Genomic DNA, 25346 nt, shown 5'->3' with positions numbered 1-25346 from the left:
CACGCGCTTATTTTTGCGCCGGTAGTAGCTGGCCTGCTGGAAACTGGCTGCGGGCCAGTGGGAAGGCCTCCGCGGGCCGGATCAGACCAGCAGGTCGGGGTGTGGTTCTAACTCTAAGCGATATTCGAAAGTCTTGAAAATTCATACAAGCCTACAGTAGAAATCTAGCAGAGTGGCAGAGCCTGAGCTATCTATTTTAGTACTGAGAAAGCAAAATTAACTTTTGGTGCAGTGTTATGAGAACAATAGTGCGGAGGACACACACGGACAAGAACAAGAAGACGGAACAAGCGCTTTTCCCGTCTTCGTGTTGTTGTTCATGTGTGTCCTTTGCACTATTTACTATTCATTACGCTTATCCAACTAGCCCGCCTTTATATTTTGGCACAGTGTCGGCACAATTTCCTCAGATTTGGGTGAAATGTAGCAGGATGTAGCAGGGTAAGCACTTTGATGCAATTGGCACAACAATCATATCATTGTTGCGGTTCCTCCATCCAATTCGTAAAACTTTTTTCAATTTTTTTTTAATTGAAAAATTTATGTTAATTTTTTTTTTTCATAGCTGTGTGATACAGGTGTTAGGTATACTGTATGTTCCACAATACAAATCTGGCCATAATTGTTACTGTCTCTTGATGATAGCGTTTCTTAGCCGGTGCAGTTTTCTTTCATGTACTTTTATGGAAGTATTCAAAGGCTTAATGTAAACATTTGAAAGTTTGCATGGAATTCTACTGCACTGCCATGAATACGCCCCGCCAATTTCATACAAACGAGACTAATAGTTACAAAGTTTGCCTTTCGGAGCAGTGTCCTCCCCTAAATTGCTTAAACTGTTTTCATGGTATTATGAAGGGCTAGAAGGCAGAAGTAAGACAACTGCATGGGTGAGAATGAACCTGCAATTCAGCCTACAGAGCAGGGTGTAATCAGTATGGGGCAGCAGCATCACTATGCACTCCTTCTAAGTGGGCAAGAATGTGCGGTCGAGAGTGAAAGGGCAAGAGTAGCTTACAAATATGGATTGCTGCGGTGGCAATACCGTCAACTTCCTGAAGATACTCTGCTTTGTACGCTGAATCACAAAACCAACCTTGGTCGTTGATCTAAGCGAGCTATCATCATACCTCCCCCTTCTAGCCCATCACAATGGTATCTACTTCTCAGTGCCCATAAGTAATTCCCATTTATCCTGAAATGTTATGTTTGATGTAATCACTTCGATTCTCTTGTTGCTTATGACTTTTTTTAAGAGCAGTAACTTAATCATCCTCACAGTTCCAAGTTGTACAAAAGAAAATTATGTTGAGAGAATAAGACATTGCAAAGGATATATCATTATGAAAGTGCTGCCACACATCCAGGACAAGTCCGATGAACTGCAATTACAAATGGCATGCAGGTAGATTACTTTTTCTTCACTTTTTCTACTCCAACCTTACTAGCGAATAATCTGGTTCCAAGAGAACATGATGTCTCTTCATAGGGCTGTCCAAGATTACAGGTCTTGTGTGTGGAGTCAGACAGCCCTAATGTGCCCTAAGGTGACAAGCTTACTCACAGAAGAATCTCTGCAGGACAATACAAATGGGCTTTTCAATGAGTTTTCCTGGGCTTGCGACAAATGTGAGCACAAAAGAATTTGCATAAAACTGTGGTCAAGCGAACAAATACAAGTTGTATTCTGGTATACCTATTTTTTCTAGCGAGTTATGAGCCAAAAAGTAAGCTTTTTGAAGAAGTCGAACATTTGATATGCAATGAAACCACACTGGTAATAAACCTCAAAGATTGTTTTGGACACCTCAAGTACTTTGTACTTCCACATATACACTCTGGATCTAAAGTACTTTCTGCCTGCAGGTATGCTTCCAGTATTCTTTAGAAAATCGATCTATGACTGAACTTAATGAGCATTACATTTGCTATTGGCACACAGAGGACTGTATTACTACGAGAAATGCATCAAGAGAGTAATTGCAGAACAGAGTTGCGAGCATCACCCTATTCTGAACAAGTCTGAACAGGTGCAGTTGCAAATCAACTTGCTCAAGAAGTACTCCTTCGTTTGCACTGTGCCTGAAAGCAGTAAGTTCCAAGGCCAGAAGACAAAGCACATCAAAGTTTAAAGACAGAACATACAATGCAATTCAAAATTTCAGGCAATATGTGCAAAATCACAGTAAGCAGGCTCAAAGAATGCCTGGGCATATTACAAACAGCAGTTATTCCAAACGCCGACTTAAAAGGATCCAGACGAAATCTGTCAGATGCTTGCAAGTAAGCCCAATAACAATGCCAGCTTGTTATGTGTTTGCATTTTTTAAACACACTGAAAATAAGTCATTTTTCAAATGCACTCATGTAACTCCAACCCGACCATCTAACCAAAATATATTCGTTCAGCGCACTGCAGTACTACGACAGTTGCATTGAGGAGATTCACAGCGACTACTGTAAAACGGACAAGCTCTACCCTCCTTCTCCAGAAGTTTTGAAATATGCTTTGGACTTGCAGATAAAGTACAGGTGGACTTGTGTTCCAAGGGCTAGGCAACGTAAGTTCACCTTATGTTCCCCAATCAGAATGTTGACTGGGCTAATACATTGCATAACTGCCTCTTGCAGCCTGCGTTCTGCCAATGTTAGTAGAAAAATTGAGACGCTGCATTCCATTTTTGACTGACATAGCAAAGCCAATAAAGGACAATGCAACCGCAGGTATCAAAGAGAGAAAAGAAATGTGTCGGTAAGAATTAAAATTCTCCGGTGCTATCAACAAATAGAGATATTTTATCATTTCTTCATATTATTAGTGCAGCAACATATTACGAAGCTTGCATCAAGGAAGAGATGTCAGATTCCTGTAGCACTTCATCTATGGCTGTGGTTCTCAAAGAAACAAAGGCATTTTTTGAAGCTGCTAACGAATTTCACAACCTTTGTAAGACCCCCCATCCAACCGGTAAGAACCTGCAGGCTTTTCTATAATTGTAGAACAAACATTATCCTCATTACCTGAACATTAAGGTGATATTAGGGGGGTTGCTTCCGCAGTAAAATTATCTGGACGGCAGTGAACAAAGTACAACAGAAGGGTTACAGGAAAAACTTAAGGGGAGATGTGGGTCAAAAAATGACAATATCTTGAGAAAAAAATGTGATTTTGGGGTTTATGGTGTTTTATTATCTTTGAATCTTTATATTTGTGTATAAAAATAATAAATGCCGGTTATTATCGTGAAAATATTAAAATATGCATTTAAAGACCACCCGGCAACACAGAACGGCATAAATTAGAGCCATTTTCCTGTGCATGGTTCTTCAAATTGTGACGTCGCCAGTCATCACATTTAGGTTGACAAGTAGGCCTAGCCGTCTCCTCTCCATCACAGTCTTCCGTAGCTTCAATTTCTCAGGAAATATTATAAACAAAATATCCTTTTTCCCGCAGCAAAAGGGTATTCCTACACATCTGTGGTAACATTCAAACGTTTCTTTCTTTATGTAATTAGGAGTCATCATCAAAATTTGCGCACAAAAATTTTGGTTCTTAATATTGCCCTAACACAACCACATTTGGCATGCATATCCTTTAGGATATGTAGAATGCAACTAAGTTTGGTTAGAATGTATATTTTTTTTATATTTATGAAAAATTTGAGAGGCTTTAGTTAGCGCCTTGAAAATGAAGATTGATTTTAAAATAAAAAAAGGTCTCACACACATAATTTTTGCTGTTCATTGCACTCATTGGTTTAAAAGGTGTGAATTTAATTTACTAGGCTATTTTAAGTGTGTTGTCATGCCCCATGTGTGCACAAGAACATGGTTTTTTTCTGCATGTGCATTGCATTCAGAACATAAAAAAACACTATTTCAAATGTAACACCAGATTTTTAAAAAAGAGAATAAGCACCACAAACTGTAAAAATTTCATTTAGTTATTGTAAATAATTAAAAAAAATATGTTTTCCCCTGCTCTTTGTAAAGAGACTTCCTGTTAGGTTTGAAGATTAAAACAGCACAAAGGTCGAGGGACCAAATGAAGAAAGACACATGAGACAGGGCCGTGTCTTCCTTAATCTGGTTCCTTGTCCTTTGGGGCTCCAATCCACGCTGTAAAGGTGGTTGAACAGCAAAGCTGTGGTATCACCTGTAACGACCAGCCACTGCACAATAGACCCTTTTTATGGCAAATGCCACCAGGTGGTGCTCCAGTCCTTGACATCCCCAGAGAACTTCCAGTATATAAAAAGAATAAACAAAGGCCACCTTAACACCACTGCTTGAAATGTAGATAAAACGTTTAACCACAAATCCTCCAGGTGAACACCAAAGGAATGAAGGAGTGTGAGATCTGTTAAAATGTTGAGAGTATTCTTGTAAACCAACTTGCCTCCTCCAACATGTAATATGTAATATTGTACAGCCGAAGGCCCTCATTAAATCTCCAACTTTCTTGTCCGTGTAGCATTTATGCTTTCTTGCACTGGTGACATAAGCAAGCTTAACAGGCTTGCAAAGACGGTGCAGCAGTAAGTCGCTTGGGACGCAAGAGGCAGTTCATGTTTGTAAACAGCAAAAGGATCTATGCGGAGCACAACTTCATCTGCTTCTTTTTCAGGGGTTGTGTTGATGTCAGAACGCCGAGCTCTGAATGGCTCTGAATGGCTCTGATTGAAAGATAGAGGGTAGACCTCGAGGCAGATTGCTTTGAGGTCTTCAATCAGAGCCAATGAGAGCTCGGCGTTCTGACGTCACCACAACCCCTGCAAAAGAAGCAGACGAACTTGCGCTCCGCATACCAAATGATTGACGAAAGAAAAGTAAATGCACTGTACCAAAACCTTTTATATATGAAAGGATGGTGACATCACTCCCCACGTCGCAAGCTGCCATCGCCGCAGCAGCTTGCGCAACAGTAATCTTTACCGGGAAACGTATGCGGAGAGCGCTAAGTGCTTCGCATTGTTATCAGGAGTGCCTTTTCATCAATTATCTGGTTCGGATGCTAGTTTTGCGTTGTTCTTTATTGAAATGAATGCTGTGCAGTATGTTGCATGCATGATATGCTCTTTGCTTCAATAGCAGAAGGTTTTTTTTCCGCAAGGATGACATGAAAAAATTCCAGAAATCCGACCTGCGAGTCATATACAGCTTCACTGCAATATGCCATACAAACTCGCCCAAGGTTCAACTTGAGTTCTCGTTAGGCTTCAATTTTTTTTTTTTCTAACAGAAACAACAATAACCACCAAGAAGCAGGCTGCATGTGTACACATCATGGATAGATCCCCACTGAGACAGATAAAAAGAAAACCCCTTGACTACTAACTAATAGTGTCATTCGTGCCATCTGTTATGGGCCAGAAAGCCTGACCACAAGTCTGGCTCGTGTTTCGGTTTTGAAGCTTATTTTCTGTGCTCTGCGGCAGATGGCAGTAATACCACACTATTGCTCTGCCCAATTCAGTTAATTTCATTGTTTTTTTTCTGAATTTTCACCGAGAGAGGGCTCCACTGTCCCAAGAGAAAAAAAATATTCCACATCTGCAAGTGCGAGGAAAGGCAAAATAGCTGCAACGAGGAGGTACGCTTTAGCTGATGAATATAGAAAATATATTTGAAAGTGACGAGTGATCTGCCATTTCTGATGACGAGTCGTACAGCCTCTGATGATTCTGAAACTTTATTTAAAATCAACAAATTGCACAAAAATAAAGGAAACGTTCACTTGCTCCCCCCTTTCCTGAATGTTTTCAATGGTGCCACACAGTGAAGACCTACTGAATGGAGACATCAAGTAGTCAGGAGTTGATAGAGAGCAACAAAGTTTAATGGTATGCTTCATGAAAGAAAAATTAATATTCAATGAATTAAAGGCAAGAAGAACATGGACACTTTTTGTGGCTTGTGTACAAGTTCTAAGGCGTCGTAATCGGATTATGACGCACCCAAGCGTACCCCAACTGAGCAAGATGGCGGTGCCCTGAGGCCGTCCCTGCAAACGTGTATCTTAAGCAAAGGAAAAAAAAAATGCTTATAATGAACATATTGTTCCCGCAAATTATGCTCCACTGCCAAGTAGATTTTGACATGGTTTTGCTGGTGTACTCTACAGAACTTGCGTGCACTGAGGAGTCCTTGCTTGAAAATGTTATCCAGTGCACAAGCATAGTTACAAGTGCTGTCATCCCTTTGTCGAGCAAGAAAGACTTGGCAAGTTTAAAGCAAGCTTGCAAGTAAGATTTTTTTTTATTCTTATTCTTGCAGAGTGGCATTCATTTTTGGGTTACCTGTGAAATCAGTCGAAAAAATTGACCCACACAATAGCAAGCTCAAACTTTCGTTAAAGGTGTATTTTAGTAGTCAACTTTAATTCAAGAAATTTTTTAGTAGGTTCGCTCCTATAAAAAAACAAATTCTACATAGAAACTTCTAATGCCGGATACTGAAGCAGATGGTAGTCAGGCAGACAGTCACAATGCAGTGAAGTCATTGAGTTAACTAGAAAGCACAAGCTAAAAATTTTGCTTACCACCTGGGTGGCATCTCCATTTTCCATTCCCCAGGTATCTTGCATTAGGGATAGGTACAGCTGAAACACACAAACGTTTTGTCCCTTTATGTACATTGTGTCACCAGTATTCAAGAATGAAATGGCTCTTAATAAAGTACATGAAGCTAACTTTGATATTTTATTTGCCTTCAGGTTTTTATGAGGCATGTACACAAATGGATGCCTGTTAGCTAAGCATGCCAAGGCGAGTGCATTATCAGTTTAGTATTTCTTGCATTTGTTGCTCGAGTTTTATTGGAGGGCCTTATTTGAATAATATTTTAGTTATGTTTTGTGCACCCAATGGTAGATTAAGAAATTGTTTGTGGGGACAGGAAAATAAAGCACCATTAATAATATTATGCCTTCAAATTACAGAAAGTAAAACAGGTCACTGAAATAATACACCTTGATTTTTCTAGCTGATTTCAAAGAAGACCCACTGATGAATGCCAACCTATATAGTATATATTGAGGGTGTTTGATTTTAATTTGAAAAGATAAAAAAAAAAGGGGGTGACAGTTACAAGAATACTTTCACCACATTGTGTCTATAGGGCTCGGATGACATTGGATAGCCACCACAATAAATTGACTAGTTCATTCAAATCTATTAACCTCATAATTAATGGTTTAATGGGCTGTGTTGCAACTGCAGTTTTAAAGGTAGTCATTATTAGAGAACAGTTCAATTTAAACAATTAGCATAAAGACAACTGGATTTCAGATATGCAACAGTCAATTTCTGCATGTTTGGCAAATGATTTCAAAACTGGACGCAGAACGAGCACCAAAACCCCTGTCCATAATGCTGCAGGGAAGAGTGACGTAGGCACTTGATTCATGTGCTTCGTCATTATCTCGGCAGCCTGCCGCTGGCGCATCCGCCAAGGACAAGCTGTCGAGATATTAATCAGGTGTGTGAAATGACTGCATCCCGCTTCCGTGAAGTAATTACAGTAAAACCTCGTTATAACAAAGTTGAAGGAGCAATCGTAAATATTTCGTTATAACCATTAGTTTGTTATAGCCAGTGTCCATTTCTTCCCTATTAGCAAGCAAGGGGAATCACGATTGCTTTGTTATATCCATTAGTTTGTTATATCCCATTTTGTTATAACGAGGTTTTACTGTATTATGAAAAAAGGTTCCGACACTCTTTCTACGTCAAACTTTAAAATCAGGCGACAAAAATGCAATAACTGATCCATAACGATAAGCGAGTGGAACTCTCTCCCAGAACAAGCAGTATCGTGTCAATCGCTGGAATCTTTTTGTTCTTATTTTGCATTTGATGACGTGGGCAGCAATCCTTGAAATTGCATGTTTAATTACTTTTCTCTTTTTGTCGCGTCATGATCTCCTGCCAGCGTCATTCTTCCATTGTTGTATTGATTTTACATTTTTTCCCAGCGCCGATTGATTCTTCTGCAATATATTTTTAGGACGGGTTTGCAACGAATGCAGTTGTCAAGTTTTTGTTGTGTTCTTTTTATTTTTTCCTTCAGTGTTTATAAAGTTTTTTGTTCATGCCCTCCCTATCATAGTCCCATGTAGGGACTGATAGTATTTTGAAATAAAATAAAATTAACATATTGAAGTTAATCGACATTTTTCACACTGTTTAAATTGATTTAGTTTTTCATATGAACGTCTTTAAAACTGCAATTGCAACATGCTCCATAAAAGCAAAGTTAAAAAGTTAATCAACAAATTTTGGTTAGTCGACTTATAGTGACAGTTATTCCCTTACTCAACGTCCACTAAGCCTGATAAATACAGGGTTAAGACGACATCCACGTGACTCTAAACCCTCCCCCCCCCCTTTTTTTTTTTTTAATCTGTTCATATATGGTCTCAGTAGAATAGAATGTATGCAACATGCTCCAATGTTATAACTATCCATGTTTGCTCTGGTGAAAAGATACCTACGGTACTACGAGACATGCGCTGTATTCACCCAAGACAAAGCCTGCGATCTCACGAAAATGGACATGAGTGGAAAAATTCGAAATCTTACGAAAGCGCTCATACAAAAATACAGTTGGGTGTGCTCTGGAAATGGTAAGCACTAGTTCCATCTGACAGATAACACTGCATGAATGCACTGGTAAGTCTGCTTAAAGCTTTTATATAAGAAGAGAAAGGTGTAATATGAGATGCAAAAGATAAGGTGAAAAAAAACAAAAAAAAAAGATTTCCAAAAATTCTCAGAAGTCTAAAGCAATCCTTTTTTTTTTTCAGTGACAATCTGTTTGTATGGTGAGATGCGGCAGGCATTCAGTATTTGCAGCATAAAATGGATTAAACCAGAAAGCTTCAAGTTACCCAAAAATACAACTGATGCAAACAAACTAGCTGCAGCATGCAGGTAAGAATTCGCAAATTCATTGCTGGGAAAAAATACTACCAGTATATAGGTGTGCTAATACCATGTTGTTGTAAAGGCCGGATCACACACTTGCAACCGACTACAACCGAATGAGCCAAGACCGGGTTTTAAGCCTCTGGCAGTGGCTAAATAGCGGATGCGCTGCTGCGGAGCCGGTCGTAAGCTGTCACAAGAGGCTCTAAAATCGGTCTTGTCTCATTTGGTCATAGTCGGTTGCAAGTGTGTGAAAGGGCCTTAATCCATATAAAGCAGCAAGCAAGTTTCACTCCAATACGAAACAACCAAAATATTTCATGACTGGGACAAATTACGTACAGTCGTAAATCTGTCTATAATGCGGGAGAGTGTGGCTTTCCCCGGCGAGCACTAGACTGGTGGCATTTGCAGAAACTGTTCTATCGTAGAATACCGCACATCCACCCCAGTCCACATTAAGCGGCCATTACCAAATTTGTAAGATCTGAGAAAATACGCGCAGTACATTTATATTGTCACGGGTGGTGACCAATAAACAATAAATAAACAGAAAGAAATAAACGTTTAATGTGGCGAACTTGTGCCAAAAATAAAAGGGTACAAAAGATAATAACGGAGCGTCGCGGGCATCGAAGTCGGCGTAGCAGCAGAGTCGAACGCTGGGCGAAAAACTGACTGCAGATCAGCACGCGGAGTCCCTTATGTACGCGCGTTGGGTTCTGGAACAATCGGCCTAGATTGTTCGGTGACTGGAACATTCAGAACTAGATCTGACGAGAATGTTCTCGAACTCACGAGAACGCAATGAAAGAACAAATAAAAGAGCATTCCACTGACTGGAATCGAACCCAGACTTTCTGCACGACAGTCAAGCACGGTAACCACTCGGCCACGCGCGCGGTCGCTCGCTGACGAGCGTGGCATTATCGGGCCAACGTACGGCTGTAACCAAGGTCTCCGGACGTCGGGTCGTCGTGACAGGCTTGGAAGATCTCCGCTCTAAGGTCGGTGGGGATTACCAGCAGCCATGGTGTGCTGTTGTCTCCGAAGTTCTCCTTGTAAAGTACACCTTGTCGGAGGACGAAAGTCGGCAGGGCTCTCGAGAAGACACGGGGGACAGTACCCCCTCGTCCTTCGAGGTGCTCGATTAGCGCGCGCAACTCAGGATCGTCTCTTTGACGTCGTGACATGTCGTCGGTGTTCACTGCACCTAGGAAGCACTCGTCGTCTTCGTCGTTGCTGCTGCCGGAAGGTGTTTGGATGGGGGCTCTGGACAGGCAGTCGGCGTCGCTGTGCTTGCGGCCTGACTTGTAGACCACAGTCATGTTGAACTCTTGTAGTCGTAGACTCCATCGAGCAAGGCGTCCTGACGGGTCCTTGAGGTTCGCAAGCCAGCAGAGCGAGTGGTGGTCCATGACTACACGGAACGGGCTCCCGTACAAATACGGACGAAACTTCGTGATTGCCCAGACGACAGCAAGGCATTCTTTCTCAGTTGTGGAGTAATTTTTCTCCGCCTTGGACAGTGTCCGACTTGCGTAGGCGATAACTCGCTCGGTGCCGTCTTGCACTTGAACCAGTACCGCGCCAAGTCCAACGTTACTTGAGTCCGTGTGAATTTCGGTTTCCGCATCTTGATCGAAATGTCCTAGAACAGGAGGAGTCTGCAGTCGTCGCTTCAGCTCGTCGAATGCCTGCTGCTGCTTCTCGGCCCATTCGAACTTCTCAGCGTCCTTTGTGAGGTTTGTGAGTGGTGCGGAAATCCTTGCAAAATCCCGGATGAAGCGCCGATAGTAGGCACATAGTCCAAGAAACCTTCGCACGGCCTTCTTGTCTGCCGGTACTGGAAATGCTGCGACGGCGCGAGTCTTCTCCGGGTCGGGGCGAACGCCTTCGTTACTAACCACGTGACCTAGAAACTTCAGTTCGTCATAGGCGAACCGACACTTTGACGGCTTCAGGGTGAGTCCGGCGGTCCGTATGGCTTGGAGAACTGCTCGGAGTCGTCGCAAGTGCTCGTCGAAGTCGCTGGAAAACACTACGACGTCATCGAGGTAGACGAGACAGCTCTGCCACTTCAGTCCTGCCAGTACAGTGTCCATGACACGCTGGAAAGTTGCTGGAGCCGTGCACAGTCCGAAGGGCATCACCTTGAACTCGTACAGCCCATCTGGCGTGACGAAAGCGGTTTTCTCTCGGTCCCGTTCGTCGACTTCGATCTGCCAGTAGCCGCTCTTCAGGTCCATGGATGAAAAGTATCGGGAGTGGCGCAGCCGGTCTAACGTGTCGTCGATGCGGGGGAGTGGATAGACGTCTTTCTTCGTCACTGCGTTCAGCTGCCGGTAGTCCACGCAGAACCTAAGCGTTCCGTCCTTCTTCTTAACCAGTACAACTGGAGAGGCCCACGAACTGCTTGAGGGTTGGATTATGTCGTCATTCAGCATCTCTTGCACTTGCTCCTGGATCACCTCCCTTTCTTTAACGGAGACTCTGTACGGCGATCGATGCACAGGGCGCGCGTCGTCCTCGGTAACGATGCGGTGTTTCGCAATGGTGGTTTGGCGCACCCTCGACGACGTCGCGAAGCAGTCACTGTATTCGGCGAGAAGGTCACTTAGCTGCCGTCGTTTCGGGCCTGGAAGCTTGCGGTCAATGTCGAGCTGCGCTGGCGCCGTAATGTGTTGCTGAGGTGGGAATGATTCTTCAGCAATCGCGGCGATTTCGGCGGAGTTCCGAATTTCCTCCACGTGGCCTACAGCGGCACCTTTCGTGAGGTGTTGCGCTTCTTGTCGAAAGTTTGTCACGAAGACCACGGTGCGCCCATCCTGAAGTTCAGCCACTCCTCTTGCGACGCCTATTCCTCTTTCTAGGAGTAATTGAAGGTTGCCTTCAAGAACAACTTCGCCGCAGGTAGCTACATCGGCCCCTACGGGTACGACAACACTTGATCGCGGCGGCAGGTTCACGTGGTCGGCAGCGACTCGGACGGCAGCTGACGCTGTTTGAGGTTTCTCTGAAGACGGAACGGGCTTGCGCAGCGTCAATCTGTTCTCACCAAGGTCGATGACGGCGCCGTATTCACACAGAAAGTCCATGCCGAGAATAACGTCTCTGGAACAGTCTTGTAGAACGATGAACTTCACAGGGCACGTTTCACCGCGGATCTCGACGCGAGCAGTGCATCTCCCGATGGGTGTGATGAGGTGCCCTCCGGCGGTTCGTATTTGAGGTCCATCCCACGGCGTCGTGACTTTTCGAAGGCGGCGGGAGAGCCTCCCACTCAAGACTGAGTAGTCTGCTCCGGTGTTTACGAGTGCAGATGCGTCTTGGCCGTCGATGGCGACGTTTAGGTTATTGGACAGCGGCATCGTTTTGGTCTCTGGTAGCGTTCGAGTCGGGGCCCCCCGACGTTCGTGGAGGATCTTGGCGTCGGTCGTCTTCGGCAACTCCACCTCCAGGGGTTGCCGTGCCTAGTTTCCCCAGCGAGGAGCGAGGGGGGACAGGCTTTCATGTCGTGGTCGGTGCATCGGCGAAGCTGGACGTCGCGGTGATGGCGACCGGAACTCTCGGCGGGACGCAGGCTCGGGGGACTGAGGTCGGCGCAGGTACTCGTCGATCTCGATAGGGCGTTCACCATGACGGGGGCGCGGGTCGTTCGGGTGGAACCCGCGTAGCCCGAGTCGTCGGTATGGGCATCGGCGGTAGGTGTGGTCCGCTTCCCCGCAATGGAAGCACAGAGGGCGTCGGTCGGGCGTTCGCCATACGTCGGTCTTGCGGGGTGCGCGAGGCTCCGGGCAGGCGTACTGGACCTGGTCGTCGTGGCGTCGGTCGTGCTGCGGCGCAGGAGACTGACGTCGGGGCGGCGTGACATAGGTGCGACGAGGAGGCGGTGGCCGTCGGGCCACTGCGGCGTAACTCAACGTCGGTGGTTCCGGAGCGGTGCTGACGAGAACCTCAGGCTGCAGCGCTTGCTGGACTTTTTCCCTGACAATCTTGGCGATTGAGGGCGAAGCTGGGCTTGCGGCGGCAGGTAGAAGTTTCTTGATCTCTTCCCGGACGACGTCTCGGATCATGTCGCGGATGTCCGTGGTGTTGCAGCCGGAAGGCGAAAAGGAACCGACGCCGGGAACTCGGTGATAGTGGGTGGCTCGTGCTTGAAGGGCACGTTCGATGTTGGTGGCCTCCGTCATGAAGCCTTCGACGGTGGTAGGCGGGCTCCGCACGAGACCACCGAAAATGTTTTCCTTGACGCCACGCATCAAGACTCTGAGTTTCTTTGCTTCGGATGCTTCGGGATCGGTGCGGTTGCTCAGTCGCAGGACATCTTCCACGAAGCTAACGACGCTCTCGTTAGGGCCTTGAATCCTCGCTTGAAGAAGCTCTTCCGCGCGTTCTCTTCGTTGTTGGTTCGTGAACGTTCTTCGCAACTCAGCCTTGAGTTGCTCCCAGGAAGTGATCGAAGCTTCGTGGTTCTCGAACCAGTTCTGGGCGGTGGCTTCCAAGGCGAAGTAAGCGTTTTGCAGACACTGTTCCGGTGTCCACCCGTTATGACGGGCCACTTGTTCGTACTGTTTGACCCTGTCGTCGATGTCTTCGTGGCCTTCGCCGTGGAAGGGAGCCTGTGTCCGAGGAGCGACGGGTAGGTAGACGACGGCAGGAGCGGCGGGGGCCTGCGACTGGTTGTCCATCGTCGTCTTCTTCGGCTTGGGTTTGTCCAGGAGCAAACCATACTCCGGATCCTCTCCCTTGGTGCGGCGGCTGGTCCGAGTTTCAGGTTCCGCGCTGAGTGGTCTTCTCAGCGAGCTTGGAGTCGGGCTTGCACTGTGGGTCCTGGGAGGGGAACACTGCACGGGCATGCGGTACCCAGCACCTCCACCAAAATGTCACGGGTGGTGACCAATAAACAATAAATAAACAGAAAGAAATAAACGTTTAATGTGGCGAACTTGTGCCAAAAATAAAAGGGTACAAAAGATAATAACGGAGCGTCGCGGGCGTCGAAGTCGGCGTAGCAGCAGAGTCGAACGCTGGGCGAAAAACTGACTGCAGATCAGCACGCGGAGTCCCTTATGTACGCGCGTTGGGTTCTGGAACAATCGGCCTAGATTGTTCGGCGACTGGAACATTCAGAACTAGATCTGACGAGAATGTTCTCGAACTCACGAGAACGCAATGAAAGAACAAATAAAAGAGCATTCCACTGACTGGAATCGAACCCAGACTTTCTGCACGACAGTTAAACACGGTAACCACTCGGCCACGCGCGCGGTCGCTCGCTGATGAGCGTGGCAATATGTAAAATTGATGACCGGACAAGCGCCCATCCCCCATTTTTTGTGATTATCTGCAAAGTTTGAGTGGGTGCTTGCCCGGTATTTTACAGTAGTCAAGTTGGGAAACGTAGCACAGTCCCCTCGAGGGGCGTCCTGCCTGCTCTATAGGCTGCTGCTGAACCAAGGAGGCTGCTCGTACGCTCTTTGCAATCGTAAGAAAGCCTTAGCCATAAACAGCAAGAACAAAGCACAGCCGTTATGCAGGCCAAAGCAAGGGTAAAGCGTAAGAGTATCCTGCAGTGTGTGATGGTGCCCATTGGAGTGGGAACGACACCCCTGAGCAGATCGTTCCACGTTACCCCATGTGACTAGATTAGTTGGTGCAAATGGCACCAGTCCAGCGCTTGCTGGAGAAAGCTCCACACTCCCGCGCTATAGACACGTATGATTATGACTGTAGATCCCCCTCGACTCGAAACTAAAGCTTCTAGGACGTCTCAGAATGGCAGCTGATGTTTTGCTGGAGGATAACTTCTTTGGAACTGACAGACTTACTCCTACAGAAGCAAAGTCTCCATACCAGATCTATTGTGGTTTTAAAATGAAGTCTGGGCACTTCGTAAGGCAAGATTTATACATGCTTTTACCTGCTCTAGCCATTTCTAAAATTTGAGCAAAACAAAGGGCGGGTATGAGCCTATGCCCGATATACTGTGATACATTAGCTACAAACTGCATAATGTTCTGCTATGTTACAGCGACATTTCCTAATCTCTGAACCAACTTAATGTTTGGAACCTCTAACATATAATCTAAAATGCATTTCTTGTGTTATCAGAATGTATAAAGACTATCAGCACTGCATCATAGACGAAGCTGAACACGCGTGTCCACTTGAAGAAAGCTTGAATTTGACAGAAGTTAATCGGGTCTCTGGATACCTATATTTGGATCTTGAATGGGTTTGTAAAAAAAACGGTAAGCCATATTCATTAGGTCAAGAAAAGAGACTCCTTATTGTAGCAAACGTTATTGTAGCTACAATTGTAGCAATTGTAGTAACGTTAGGGTTCTTCATCTTCGTCATCTTCCGAATTAAAACGTCAGTTGCGAGTAAGCGCTTGTCCTGTGTTGTCTCCCTCTTGTCCTTGTCTCTTTTGCGCTTTTTAATTTTCGTAATCCTTATTGTAGCACTGAATGTGATCCTATGCCTTTGCATAGCAGGAAATGAAAAGGCACCTTACAGTACTCGAACAACAAATGATGAGATGTGTTTTAAGGATACCTTGGCACGCAATGTCAATGAATGCTATGGAATTCTGAAGTACCTCTTCATTCCATATATTCAAAGAAAGATGCACCATAAGGCAGCATGCTGGTAAGTGCAATCTACTACAAAAAAGGTTCAAATACCAATAAAATGCACACAAAAGCAGACAGAAGAAAGACATAGCACTACTTTTGTCTTAAATTAATTTATAGAGTCTTTGTACTCATACTTTGACTTTTTCTTTAGGGGCTTTAAAGCATATGAAACTTGCCTGAATGTCGTTTTTGATGAGTGCACGAATAAGTCTCAAGTGAAACTGTTCGACAATGCTCGAGAAATTCCCGGCTACATAAACAAGTATGCCGATCTATGCAAGGAAGGCCATGGTTGGTACATAAAAACTTATTTTAAGCTATAGTAGTAACATGTTTTGAAGTGGAACTTTTAAAGGGGCACTCAAGTGGAATCTGAGATTGTCTATTTACCATCATAACTCAATCTATGGGCTCTAAGCATCCTAAAAATCCTGAAATCACATTCAAGGACGGCCAATTTCCCCATTAAAAGTCCAATCAACGATCATGCCACGCCCCCCCTTTCCGTGCCACGGCGCAGAACAGGGGGTGCCCCCAGACGGGAAGGCTGCAGGGGAGGGATGCGACAGCCAATCACGGGTGACACATCCCGGCAGACTAAATTTTCGAATACGCGCACCTTCGAAAAATTAGTTTACCGGGAAGCAGTCACTTGTGACCGGCTGTCGCATGCCCTCCCCTGCTGCCTTCCTGTCCGGTGGCGCCCTTGGTGTTCTGCGCCACGGCGCAGAAACGGGCACGGCACAATCTTTGATTGGATTTTTAATAGGGAAATTGGCCGCTCTTGAATGCGATTTCAGGTTTTTTAGGATGCTTAGGGCCCGTAGATTGAGTTACGATTATAAATAGACAATCTCAAAATCCACTTGAGTGCCCCTTGAAAACAAGCAAAACTTTCCAAATGTTTCCTTATACTTCCATGTCATAGGAGTAGCAATCTTGTCTTATGATGTCTGTGTTTCCCAAACTCTGCTGGCCTGCAACCCACCAAAAACACAAAATATTGTGTCGCGATCTCCCCCTTCCTTCGCTTCCCATCCATCCATCCATCCGGCCATCCCTTCCTTCCTCCTTCTCCCTCCCTCCCTCCCTCCAAACCTCCTTCCCTCAACCTACCGGCTTTTTGTGATGAAACAAACTTCTCGATCTCAGTGCATAAATAGTAATACACAAAAACGAAGTGAAAGGTTATTTCACGGCTAAAAAAGTCGGCATCAGTCAGCTAAGCTAGAAACCATCGCAGAAAGAAAAACAATGCATGTCAGTAGGAATGACTGTTCCTAATGGCTAAAATCAGCTTGTTTGTAAGAGAACAATTTCTTCAAACGAAGGCGGAGCTTGGACACCACAGCTCTCAGTTCCAGATTGATGCTTAGCTGCGACCTGTACTCTGTTTTTATTGACGCCATAGCAGAGAAGTCAAGTTCACATTTTAGTCTTAAAGCATTAACTGTCCCATGAAGCGAAGCCGGTGTTGTCTGTAGCAGTCTGTACCAGAAAAACAGCACCTAAATTCCCATTGGCGGCGACGCGTTATGTGGCTTCACAGCAACGGCATCATCGTTGCTGAGGAGCCAGCCGAACTGCTGGCGGCGCAGCGGGAGGGGGGATGCGAGTATGCGCTGGCCTGACGTTAGGCCTAACATTAGGTCTATCGTTACGCTTTGGGGTCCAACGTCATCAACCAGTATGCGCAGCTGTTTGTAGTGAGGGGAAGGGGGGGGGGGGGTACACGTGTATGCGCTGGCCTGACGTTAGGCCTAACGTTAGGTCTATTGTTACGCTTTGGGGTCCAACGTCGTCAACCGGTAGCCGCAGCTAAGGCGATGATGATGATGAGAGGACACATGATTTCAGCATGCGCCGCACAGAGCTTCGCACTTCCGCCGCTGCCTCACCCAGCGGCGCAGCAGTCACCAGCGAGCCAGGGCGGTCTTTGCAGTGCATTGCCGCACTCCCTGCCGGCGCTGTGGCCGCTTCTGCTCCTCTCGTCGCCGAGAAAGCTTTTGCATTCCCAACTCATAAGAAGCGCTTAAGTGTCCTCGGAATTTTTTTCAAGTTCACAAGCTGCTTCAGGGTCACGACCCAAAATTTTTTAAAAATACTGTGATAAATGAAACATCACAAGAGTAGAACAATCTTGCCTTGTCCTTTGGGGTTCCACTTTTATATCTTACCGTATTAGCATTTATATGCATTTAAAGCATGAAGAAACATTTGTTTTCAGAAAACACTTGTAATATAACAAGCAAAAGTTTTGAGGCCTGCTTGGGGATTATAAAAGCAGTTGTAGCCCCAAATGCAAATCCCAATGCAGCGAGCACTGAAATGTCTGAAGCATGCAAGTAAGTATGTCTTTGCTGTCTTACCCAAAATTAAGAAGGGCGTGTTTACATGTTCCAGTAACTCTATGATTTTCTTTTACGGTGATGCCCACTATTAGTTATAACACAAGTATGACGTAATGTAAAATGTAAAAAAAAAAAAAAAGTTCTACATTTAACCCTGAAAAGCAATGCATTAACATAATATTCCAATTCAATACCCAATAGGAGAACATATAGCCTTCCCCTTTTCGGGGCAAAATATTGATTTCCGAAATAAACACCAAAATGTTGCGCACAAGTGGTGGCCACAAACTGCCCCAAAAATCTAAGTGATAGCAAATAAACCTACAGTAGTCGTAAAAATTTGTAAACAAGAATGCCTTAAGCAATAAAAGAAATGACACCGGGCTTCCGTCATACTGGATGGACAGTTATTCCCAGTCCATGCATAAGCATCTAAGTATAAGCAGAGCATTAGCCACCGCTTTAAAATCTAATCTGAGTGGTTCAGCCATTGCAACACTGATGATAATCTTTTTAACCGATAGAGGAATTGAGTACTATCATCAGTGCATAAACAAAACATTTCAAGACAGCTGTGAAAATGGGGGTGTTCTACCAGACACTAAACTGGTACAGTACTATGCCATAGACTTACCACTGAAGTACAACTGGACTTGCAAGTTTTCTGAAGCTCCTGGTAAGACTCATTTGCAATTCATCCTGAAACAGTTTCAATTTGTTAAACTTGGTTGCTTGTTTCAGAAACATGCAATACAACAAATTTAAGCCAACAGTTTTCACAGTGCAAAGGTTTTCTGCACACATTAGACAAACACTTGTATGTTAATACTGGTACAAAAAATAAGGGGGCAATGTGCAGGTAAGTGTACTTGACATTTAAAACAAAAGGCAAAAAAAAATGTATCACTTTTATTACAAGGTACCTGCAGTATTACACCTCATGCATGAACCAAGAGTTCACTGAAACTTGTGGCAAAACACCGAGAACCCTGTCGATGCCTGAACTGATCCAGTTGAGTGAAAAATATGGATTCTATGAGGATGTCTGCAAAGAAGACATTTTAGAAGGTTAGCTAGTGGCTTGGAGTAACCCCACAGAAACACCTGATAACCAACATACTTGGGTTGCAGTGAAAACATGCACAAGACCAGCTGTTACAAAAATGATGCAAGAATGCCAGAGCATCATTTCGACCATTGTCATCCCCCTCTCTGCAAACAAGTCTGCTTTGCCAAACCTGAAGCTTGCATGCAAGTGAGAGCTGTAGACTTCTCTTATTTTGACGGTAGCTTATAAGGACTGAGCACCTCATAGCACCTCAATTTTATTCAGTATATGTTGCCTACAGCTGTATATGTGAACTAAGACCGTTTTCTTTTGACAAATTACAGGTATCTTCGATACTATCAACAGTGCATATCTCATCAAGGTTTGTTGATGTGTTCCGATGAAGGAAGCTCAATTTCTGATGCAATAACAGCATCGGCAGCACAGTATTTCAGTGCCTACAATTGGACCTGCGATGCAGTGAGGGGTAAGGGGTAAATTTGATAATGAACAGCCAGTTTTTATTCAAAGATAATTTATATTAGGCTTCCTTTTATAACGCTTTTGCTGGATGTCATTTTCAGATGCATCCTGCAAAAAGGAACTTTTTTTCGAGCAAACAAAATATTGCTTTGAAACCTATGTCACAAAAGTTATCATCCCAAACACTAAGGGCTCTCCTATTTCCAATCGAGCAAACTTGAAGCTAGCTTGCAAGTTGGTTGAAACACCTGGCTCTCATGAATTCAGTGTCACAGGCGACTGTCGCTATGCCAATTTCTCTCGAAACCACTTCTAATGTTGTTTTTCTCTTTCAGGGCTGTGCAGGAATATCAAAGTTGTATCATCCAAAAAACTCAGACAATTTGTGCTGAAGAGTACAAAATAAACGACAGGCTCCTTGAGACATTTACAGATGGCATGTTTGGCATGTACAATTGGACATGTGACCTGCACGGTATGTGTGTAGTTTATAGTAAATGGAAAATCAAGGTTGAGTTTTACTAAGCAGCCTATTTTTTGTTGAGAACAGAACCTCAATGTAACATGAAAGAACTTCAGCAAAGGTTTCAAGAATGCCATAAAATAGTTGATACCTATGTGGTACCCAATATCCAAAAAGTCTCGGAGTCAGGCCAACTCAAGATAGCCTGCATGTAGGTTTTATTGTTTACAATTCATGCATGACAGCACAACAAATTAATTCTGAAATTTCTAGGCATACCAAAAAATACCAAGAGTGCCTTCTCCACAGTCATAAAGCGGTGTGTACAGGCAATGAAACCCTGGCTAATGCATCTCTAAATGAGCTCACACACAATAAGTTCAGCATGTATAACTGGACATGTGAAATCAAAGGTAGAAAACCAGTTTAACATTCTCAAGTTTATCTTACAACGTTACCATGTTAAAACAAAACTGCATCTTTTTCAGCTGTTTCTTGTATGGAGGACTTTATTATGGCCCACGTCACTGGCTGCAACGAGATTATGGCTAACCTCGTAATTCCATATGCAAAAACTGGGGCAACCTGGATGCAGTTGAAAACGGCTTGCAGGGGAGTTCAAGACTTTCAGACATGTGTTCTCCAGGAAGGATTTCAATCTTGCAAAGACAGTATGAATGACACTAAGCTACTTAACACGGTCACAAATGGTTCCTTCTCAAATTACAGTTGGACGTGCAGCATGCAAGGTATGGAAGTCAACTCGGAAATAATAAATGTATCTGATCTTGCACTTCCAATATTTACAGCAAAAGTGTGTAAGGAAGAGTACCTAGAGAACTGTTCTACGTTGATAACAACAGTGGTCTCCCCAAACATCAAAGAACCTCTGGAGCTGTATAAACTACGGCAGGCTTGCAAGTAGGTTGTATTCATTCAAGAAATTTTATGATGGTTGGATTTCTAAAGCTATGATGTCTCATAATGGTAACTATAAAAGTATGCCAGAAAACTATGGGCCATTTTCTTTTCTGCAGAGGTGTACACAGTTACCAGCAATGTGTTGAAGACATGAAAAATGTCTGTCCTATCAAAGGCATTTATTCATTTGGTAACTTGTCAGAAATGACACATGAAATATTTGACACTTACAACTGGACCTGCAGTTATGAAGGTATAACTCCATTTGCTATTCTCTCAACTTTGCTGTTAAAATGAATATCTGCATATATGTTTTCTACATATACAGGCTGCACTAATCACACACTGACATTTGCATTAAAAAAATGTGAGCACATTCTTACCTCATGGGTGAAGCCTTATGCTCTTAACGGTTCTGATGACGCAAAGCTGGACAAGGCTTGCAAGTAAGCATTATCCAGTCTGCAAATCAGAAATACAATAGTAGAACACCAGCATATGATAAAGATGCTGATTTTTTTATAGAGGTTTATATAAGTATGAAGACTGTGTTGTGGAAGTACAGAGGAGTTTCTGTCCAAATCAAACATTGACTGATGTCAAAGCCCTTCAGAATGCACTCCAAAAAGTTGAATCTTATAATTGGACTTGCATCATCGGTTGTAAGTCAGTTTTCATCCCACATACATGGTTAGTATTATCATGCTTATGTTTAAACAACTACTGTTCAATCCCTTTTCCAGCTGACAATTGCACGAACGCAAACTTGGAAACAAACATTCATGAATGTACCAAGACCCTTGAAACAGAGGTCATACCCCATTTAGACCGAGTCTCTAACATCCAAGTGGCTGAAATATTGTGCAAGTAAGGCTACATCCATTACAAAAACTGACATACTTTTATGCAAAAATCAGTCCCATAATTTGCTTTAATGTGATCATTGAAACTCAGTACAAGTGGCAGCAAGCAAGGTAATCATGTCATTCATTTGGTCCCATTCAGGCATGTACGGGAATATCAAATTTGCATTTTGCAAGGGAGTAAGGCCTTGTGTCCACTAAAAACTGCAGCTGCAGTTCCAAACCTCAATGAGCTCACATCTGGCATGTACACCAAGTATGAGTGGCTCTGCACCTTCACACGTAAGAAGTCTGCCATCATTCCAAAATTGTCTGAACTGTGCAACTGTTTTTTTAATCAAAACGACCAACAGGAATCATTTATATTTTTCAGCAAAATCCTGTAATATAACTGCTTTTGGAAAAATTTTGTCAAACTGCATGAGCATAATCACAAAGTTTATAATACCAAATGTGGAAATGCCAGAGGATGTGGAGAAACTCAAAGTTGCATGCAGGTAATACACTCTTTGGCATTTCAGTATTGCCATCTTTAATACTGCAAAATACTTTGCAGTATTAAGTCACCATATTTAGGATGACTTAATTTGTGCAAAATTTACAAATCGAAAACATAGGGATACTACCTAATCCTTGAACCGAGACCTGCTGGCCCACTGCCAAATTTTATTCCTGAAATTTCAAAACTCGACCTTTGGGCAAATTCACAAATTATTGTAGCTTATAGTAGGTCAAATTTGCCATTATAAAGGATGATGACTAAATAATCTATTATGTTTAATGAGTAAGCGATGCTGTTAGTTCCTAGATAATGGTAGAACCACAACAAAAACGTAAAACAAGCAAAGTTAAAATTACACTGCGAAGTGTGAGCAAGTACAACTCGGATATTTTAATTTAAAAAGATTTGTTCTTTCGCACACTAATCTTTTAAATAAACTACCTTGATTTTAAGGGGCAACAAGGAGTTTCAGAACTGCATCTTGGAATCAGGATCTCAAGTGTGCCCACACACTAACTTCAGAGATAAAGAAACCACAGCAAAACTTACTAATGGCTTGTTTAACAAGTACAGCTGGACATGCTTGAAAGAAGGTTTGTTTCCTAAATCTGAATCAATTAGGGTGCACCTTTATTCATGTTCTTATGGCTTTGAATTTGAACAGGAAAGCTCTGTACATCTCAAGAAACCAGATCTGCATTTGACAGCTGTTCTGACATTATAAGCAACAAAATACTGCAGAACATTAACATCCACAATCGCTCACAACTTCAATCTTCATGCAAGTAAGTCTTGGCATTTCAACATGTGACTTTGTTAGGGACCGGTGGTCTCTAATCTCTAATTGTAAAATCTTGCTTTATTAGCATGCCTCCTTGAAAATCAACTGCCCTCTTTTGTGTTGGATTAAATATTGCATTATTAATAATATTGCATAATGAATAAAATATCCCTAAATGAACAGTGGTTTGCTATAATTGCTTTTCCAGTCATAAATCCATAAAGCCATATTTCACAGAAAATATAGCTTTATCTGATAAACTTCAATTTTCTCCAAGAGCTAGGTAATTATAGTACAATGGTCTGCTACGCCATTCCACAGGGGTCTCAAGGAGTATGTCGAGTGCATGAATGTCACAATGACTGCTCATTGTCCAGTAGATGTAAGCCTAGGCAGAATTTCAACCTCCAACTTAACCAGCGAAGTTGAAACGAGGTACAACTGGACATGCTCCATGCAATGTGAGTTATACAAAAATACCTCTTTATAACTTTAGATGTAGTAATGCCTCAATTTTATTTTCCAAATTATTTTTACTCGGAGTGTAATGACTAGTGAAGTATTGTTATTTTCAGCAACCAACTGTACACCAGAGAGCATGAAAGCTATTGTTACTAAATGTAGCTTTATTTTAGAAGGTGCCGTTTTGCCCATTGTACAAGCACCAGTCTACGAGATGAAGCTAAGACAAGCCTGCAAGCAATTCAGACATTACCAGAGCTGCATAGTTAACGAAGGAAAAAGAATTTGTCCCAATGACGACATAGACGACGCAAATGTCCTTGCTGACATCACCCATGGCAATTTTAATAAATACAACTGGGTTTGCAATGTTAACTGTAAGTATGACTGCCGTTCTTAGGTTGGCACTGTGGCTTCTCATTTACTGCAAGGTCCCATGCACACTCAACCTTTTCAGTGTTCAACTGCACACCAGAAAACTTCGAGCTGGAACATGGCAGATGCCAACAAATTCTGGAACTGAAAGTGATTCCAAGTTTAGTACTTCCCTCATCAAAGGACATCATTGACATTGCTTGTGTGTATGTCGCAATTTCATACTAATATTTCTTATGTTTTGATAGTATGGTGGGTATTTTATTCAGCACATCACTGTGTAAACTAGAGATATATAACAGAAGACTGGTATGACACATAAAAATGCATTCTTAAATCAGCACACCTGCTCAGGTGTGCATAGCAATGAAATAAAATTAAAACTGTTCTAGGTATGTAAAAAAATACCAGGACTGTGTTGCTAAAACAGCATTTGATCTCTGTCCGGTTAACGCTGTTCTAAGTCAAGAATGGCTGAAAAACATAACGTCAGGGATGTATAGCAAATACAGCTGGGTTTGCCAACCTGAAAGTAAGTAAAGGTTTCTTCCTTTTACATTATTTGTATTTACACACCTTCAAGGTGTACAAAATTGCCTACTTATTCTATCCATCCAGAAGTTACATGTACCTCAGAAAAGATGGAAGAAGTATTTGAAAGCTGTAAAGATCACATTTACTCTTCAGTTCTGCCTTATTCTTCAAACCATACCAATAAAAAAGCAATGAAGATAGCTTGCCAGTGAGTAAACTTGACTACTCTGTTATAAGAGCAGGAACTAACAAATCACATGCCTAATATTTCTTTTTTCAGAGGAAATAAGAAATATCAAGACTGCATAATTTACCATGGCAATAATTTGTGTCCAGAAATTGAGTTTGACCTAAAATTTCTGAATAAAATAACCAAAAACCTGTTCAACAAGTACAACTGGACGTGCTCTGACAACAGTAAGCTTTGAACTCGTGCCCTTCTTGACACCTGAACAACAAATTTTCCATCTTTATGTCTAGTTACAAATTGCATGCCAGGGATATTCGGTCCAATCATTGAAAAATGCTCTGCTCAAATTACTTCTCATGTCATTCCACTCATTGATGAGTATTCAGAAGAACTTCTTGCTGCAGCATGCAGGTAGGTTTCTGGTTGCAACTCCTGTTGGCTCTTCCCAGAGTTGGGAATTTTAACTTGTTTTTGTTATAACATGGTTTATTAACACAAGTCAAGCTTGACATAAAATCAAAATGTCCTGGTACATCCTATAAACATTTATTTTCCTGCTTTTCAGTGGAGTACATAAGTATCAGGAGTGTGTCATCAGAGAATCCCTATCAATATGCTATGAAGAAAGCTTCTATGAAGTATCCAACCTGAACAACATCACAGATGGCCTCTACAGTGCATACAACTGGACATGTGATGGTGGTAAGCATGATGTGCTTTAAATTTTAATCTGTGTTGCTCATATGTGTCATGTTTATGTATCATATGTATCATGAGCAAACTGTGTTCATTCCTTTCAGTT

General features: G+C 43.0%; 1 protein-coding gene and 1 long non-coding RNA gene across 4 annotated transcripts in view; one reads left to right on the top strand and one right to left on the bottom strand.

Annotated features, from left to right (window-relative positions):
- Positions 1 to 25346, bottom strand: part of LOC121833823 — a 49877-nt gene that overhangs the window by 21796 nt on the left and 2735 nt on the right. For both annotated transcript variants that reach the window (XR_006076871.1, XR_006076870.1), the window contains exons 3-5: positions 18846 to 18967; positions 18557 to 18621; positions 6545 to 6604 (exon numbers count right to left, since the gene is read on the bottom strand). This is a non-coding gene — a long non-coding RNA (uncharacterized LOC121833823). The remainder of the gene's footprint in view (positions 1 to 6544; positions 6605 to 18556; positions 18622 to 18845; positions 18968 to 25346) is intronic.
- On the top strand, positions 18902 to 22981 carry LOC115318896. Of its 2 annotated transcripts, XM_042287499.1 has the most exons (13): positions 18902 to 18990; positions 19054 to 19177; positions 19315 to 19457; positions 19789 to 19928; positions 20405 to 20665; positions 20726 to 20837; positions 20954 to 21090; positions 21166 to 21283; positions 21363 to 21499; positions 21581 to 21704; positions 21843 to 21982; positions 22656 to 22795; positions 22867 to 22981. In XM_042287499.1, the coding sequence occupies exons 4-12, from the start codon at positions 19892 to 19894 to the stop codon at positions 22787 to 22789; spliced, it is 1200 nt and encodes a 399-aa protein (XP_042143433.1). In that variant the 5' UTR covers positions 18902 to 18990; positions 19054 to 19177; positions 19315 to 19457; positions 19789 to 19891; the 3' UTR covers positions 22790 to 22795; positions 22867 to 22981. The 2 variants fall into 2 exon arrangements, with proteins under 2 accessions (XP_042143433.1, XP_042143432.1); XM_042287498.1 differs by lacking the exons at positions 22656 to 22795; positions 22867 to 22981 and adding an exon at positions 22074 to 22228 and having other exon boundaries at positions 20405 to 20837.

The sequence above is a fragment of the Ixodes scapularis genome, unplaced genomic scaffold (assembly GCF_016920785.2).
Source record: "Ixodes scapularis isolate PalLabHiFi unplaced genomic scaffold, ASM1692078v2 PGA_scaffold9__187_contigs__length_104089568, whole genome shotgun sequence".
NCBI classification, from domain to species: Eukaryota; Metazoa; Arthropoda; class Arachnida; order Ixodida; family Ixodidae; genus Ixodes; species Ixodes scapularis.
Note: the sequence above shows the minus strand (reverse complement) of the source record. Positions and strands in the feature narration are given on the sequence as shown.

Excerpts from the sequence above, each read along its gene's own strand:
- LOC115318896 (XM_042287498.1), top strand. The coding sequence starts at position 19,892 with ATGTTTGGCATGTACAATTGGACATGTGACCTGCACG. Across the intron at positions 19,929-20,404 it reads TTGGACATGTGACCTGCACG|CTGTTTCTTGTATGGAGGAC; the intron begins GTATGTGTGTAG and ends CATCTTTTTCAG. Across the intron at positions 21,091-21,165 it reads CTGGACCTGCAGTTATGAAG|GCTGCACTAATCACACACTG; the intron begins GTATAACTCCAT and ends CTACATATACAG.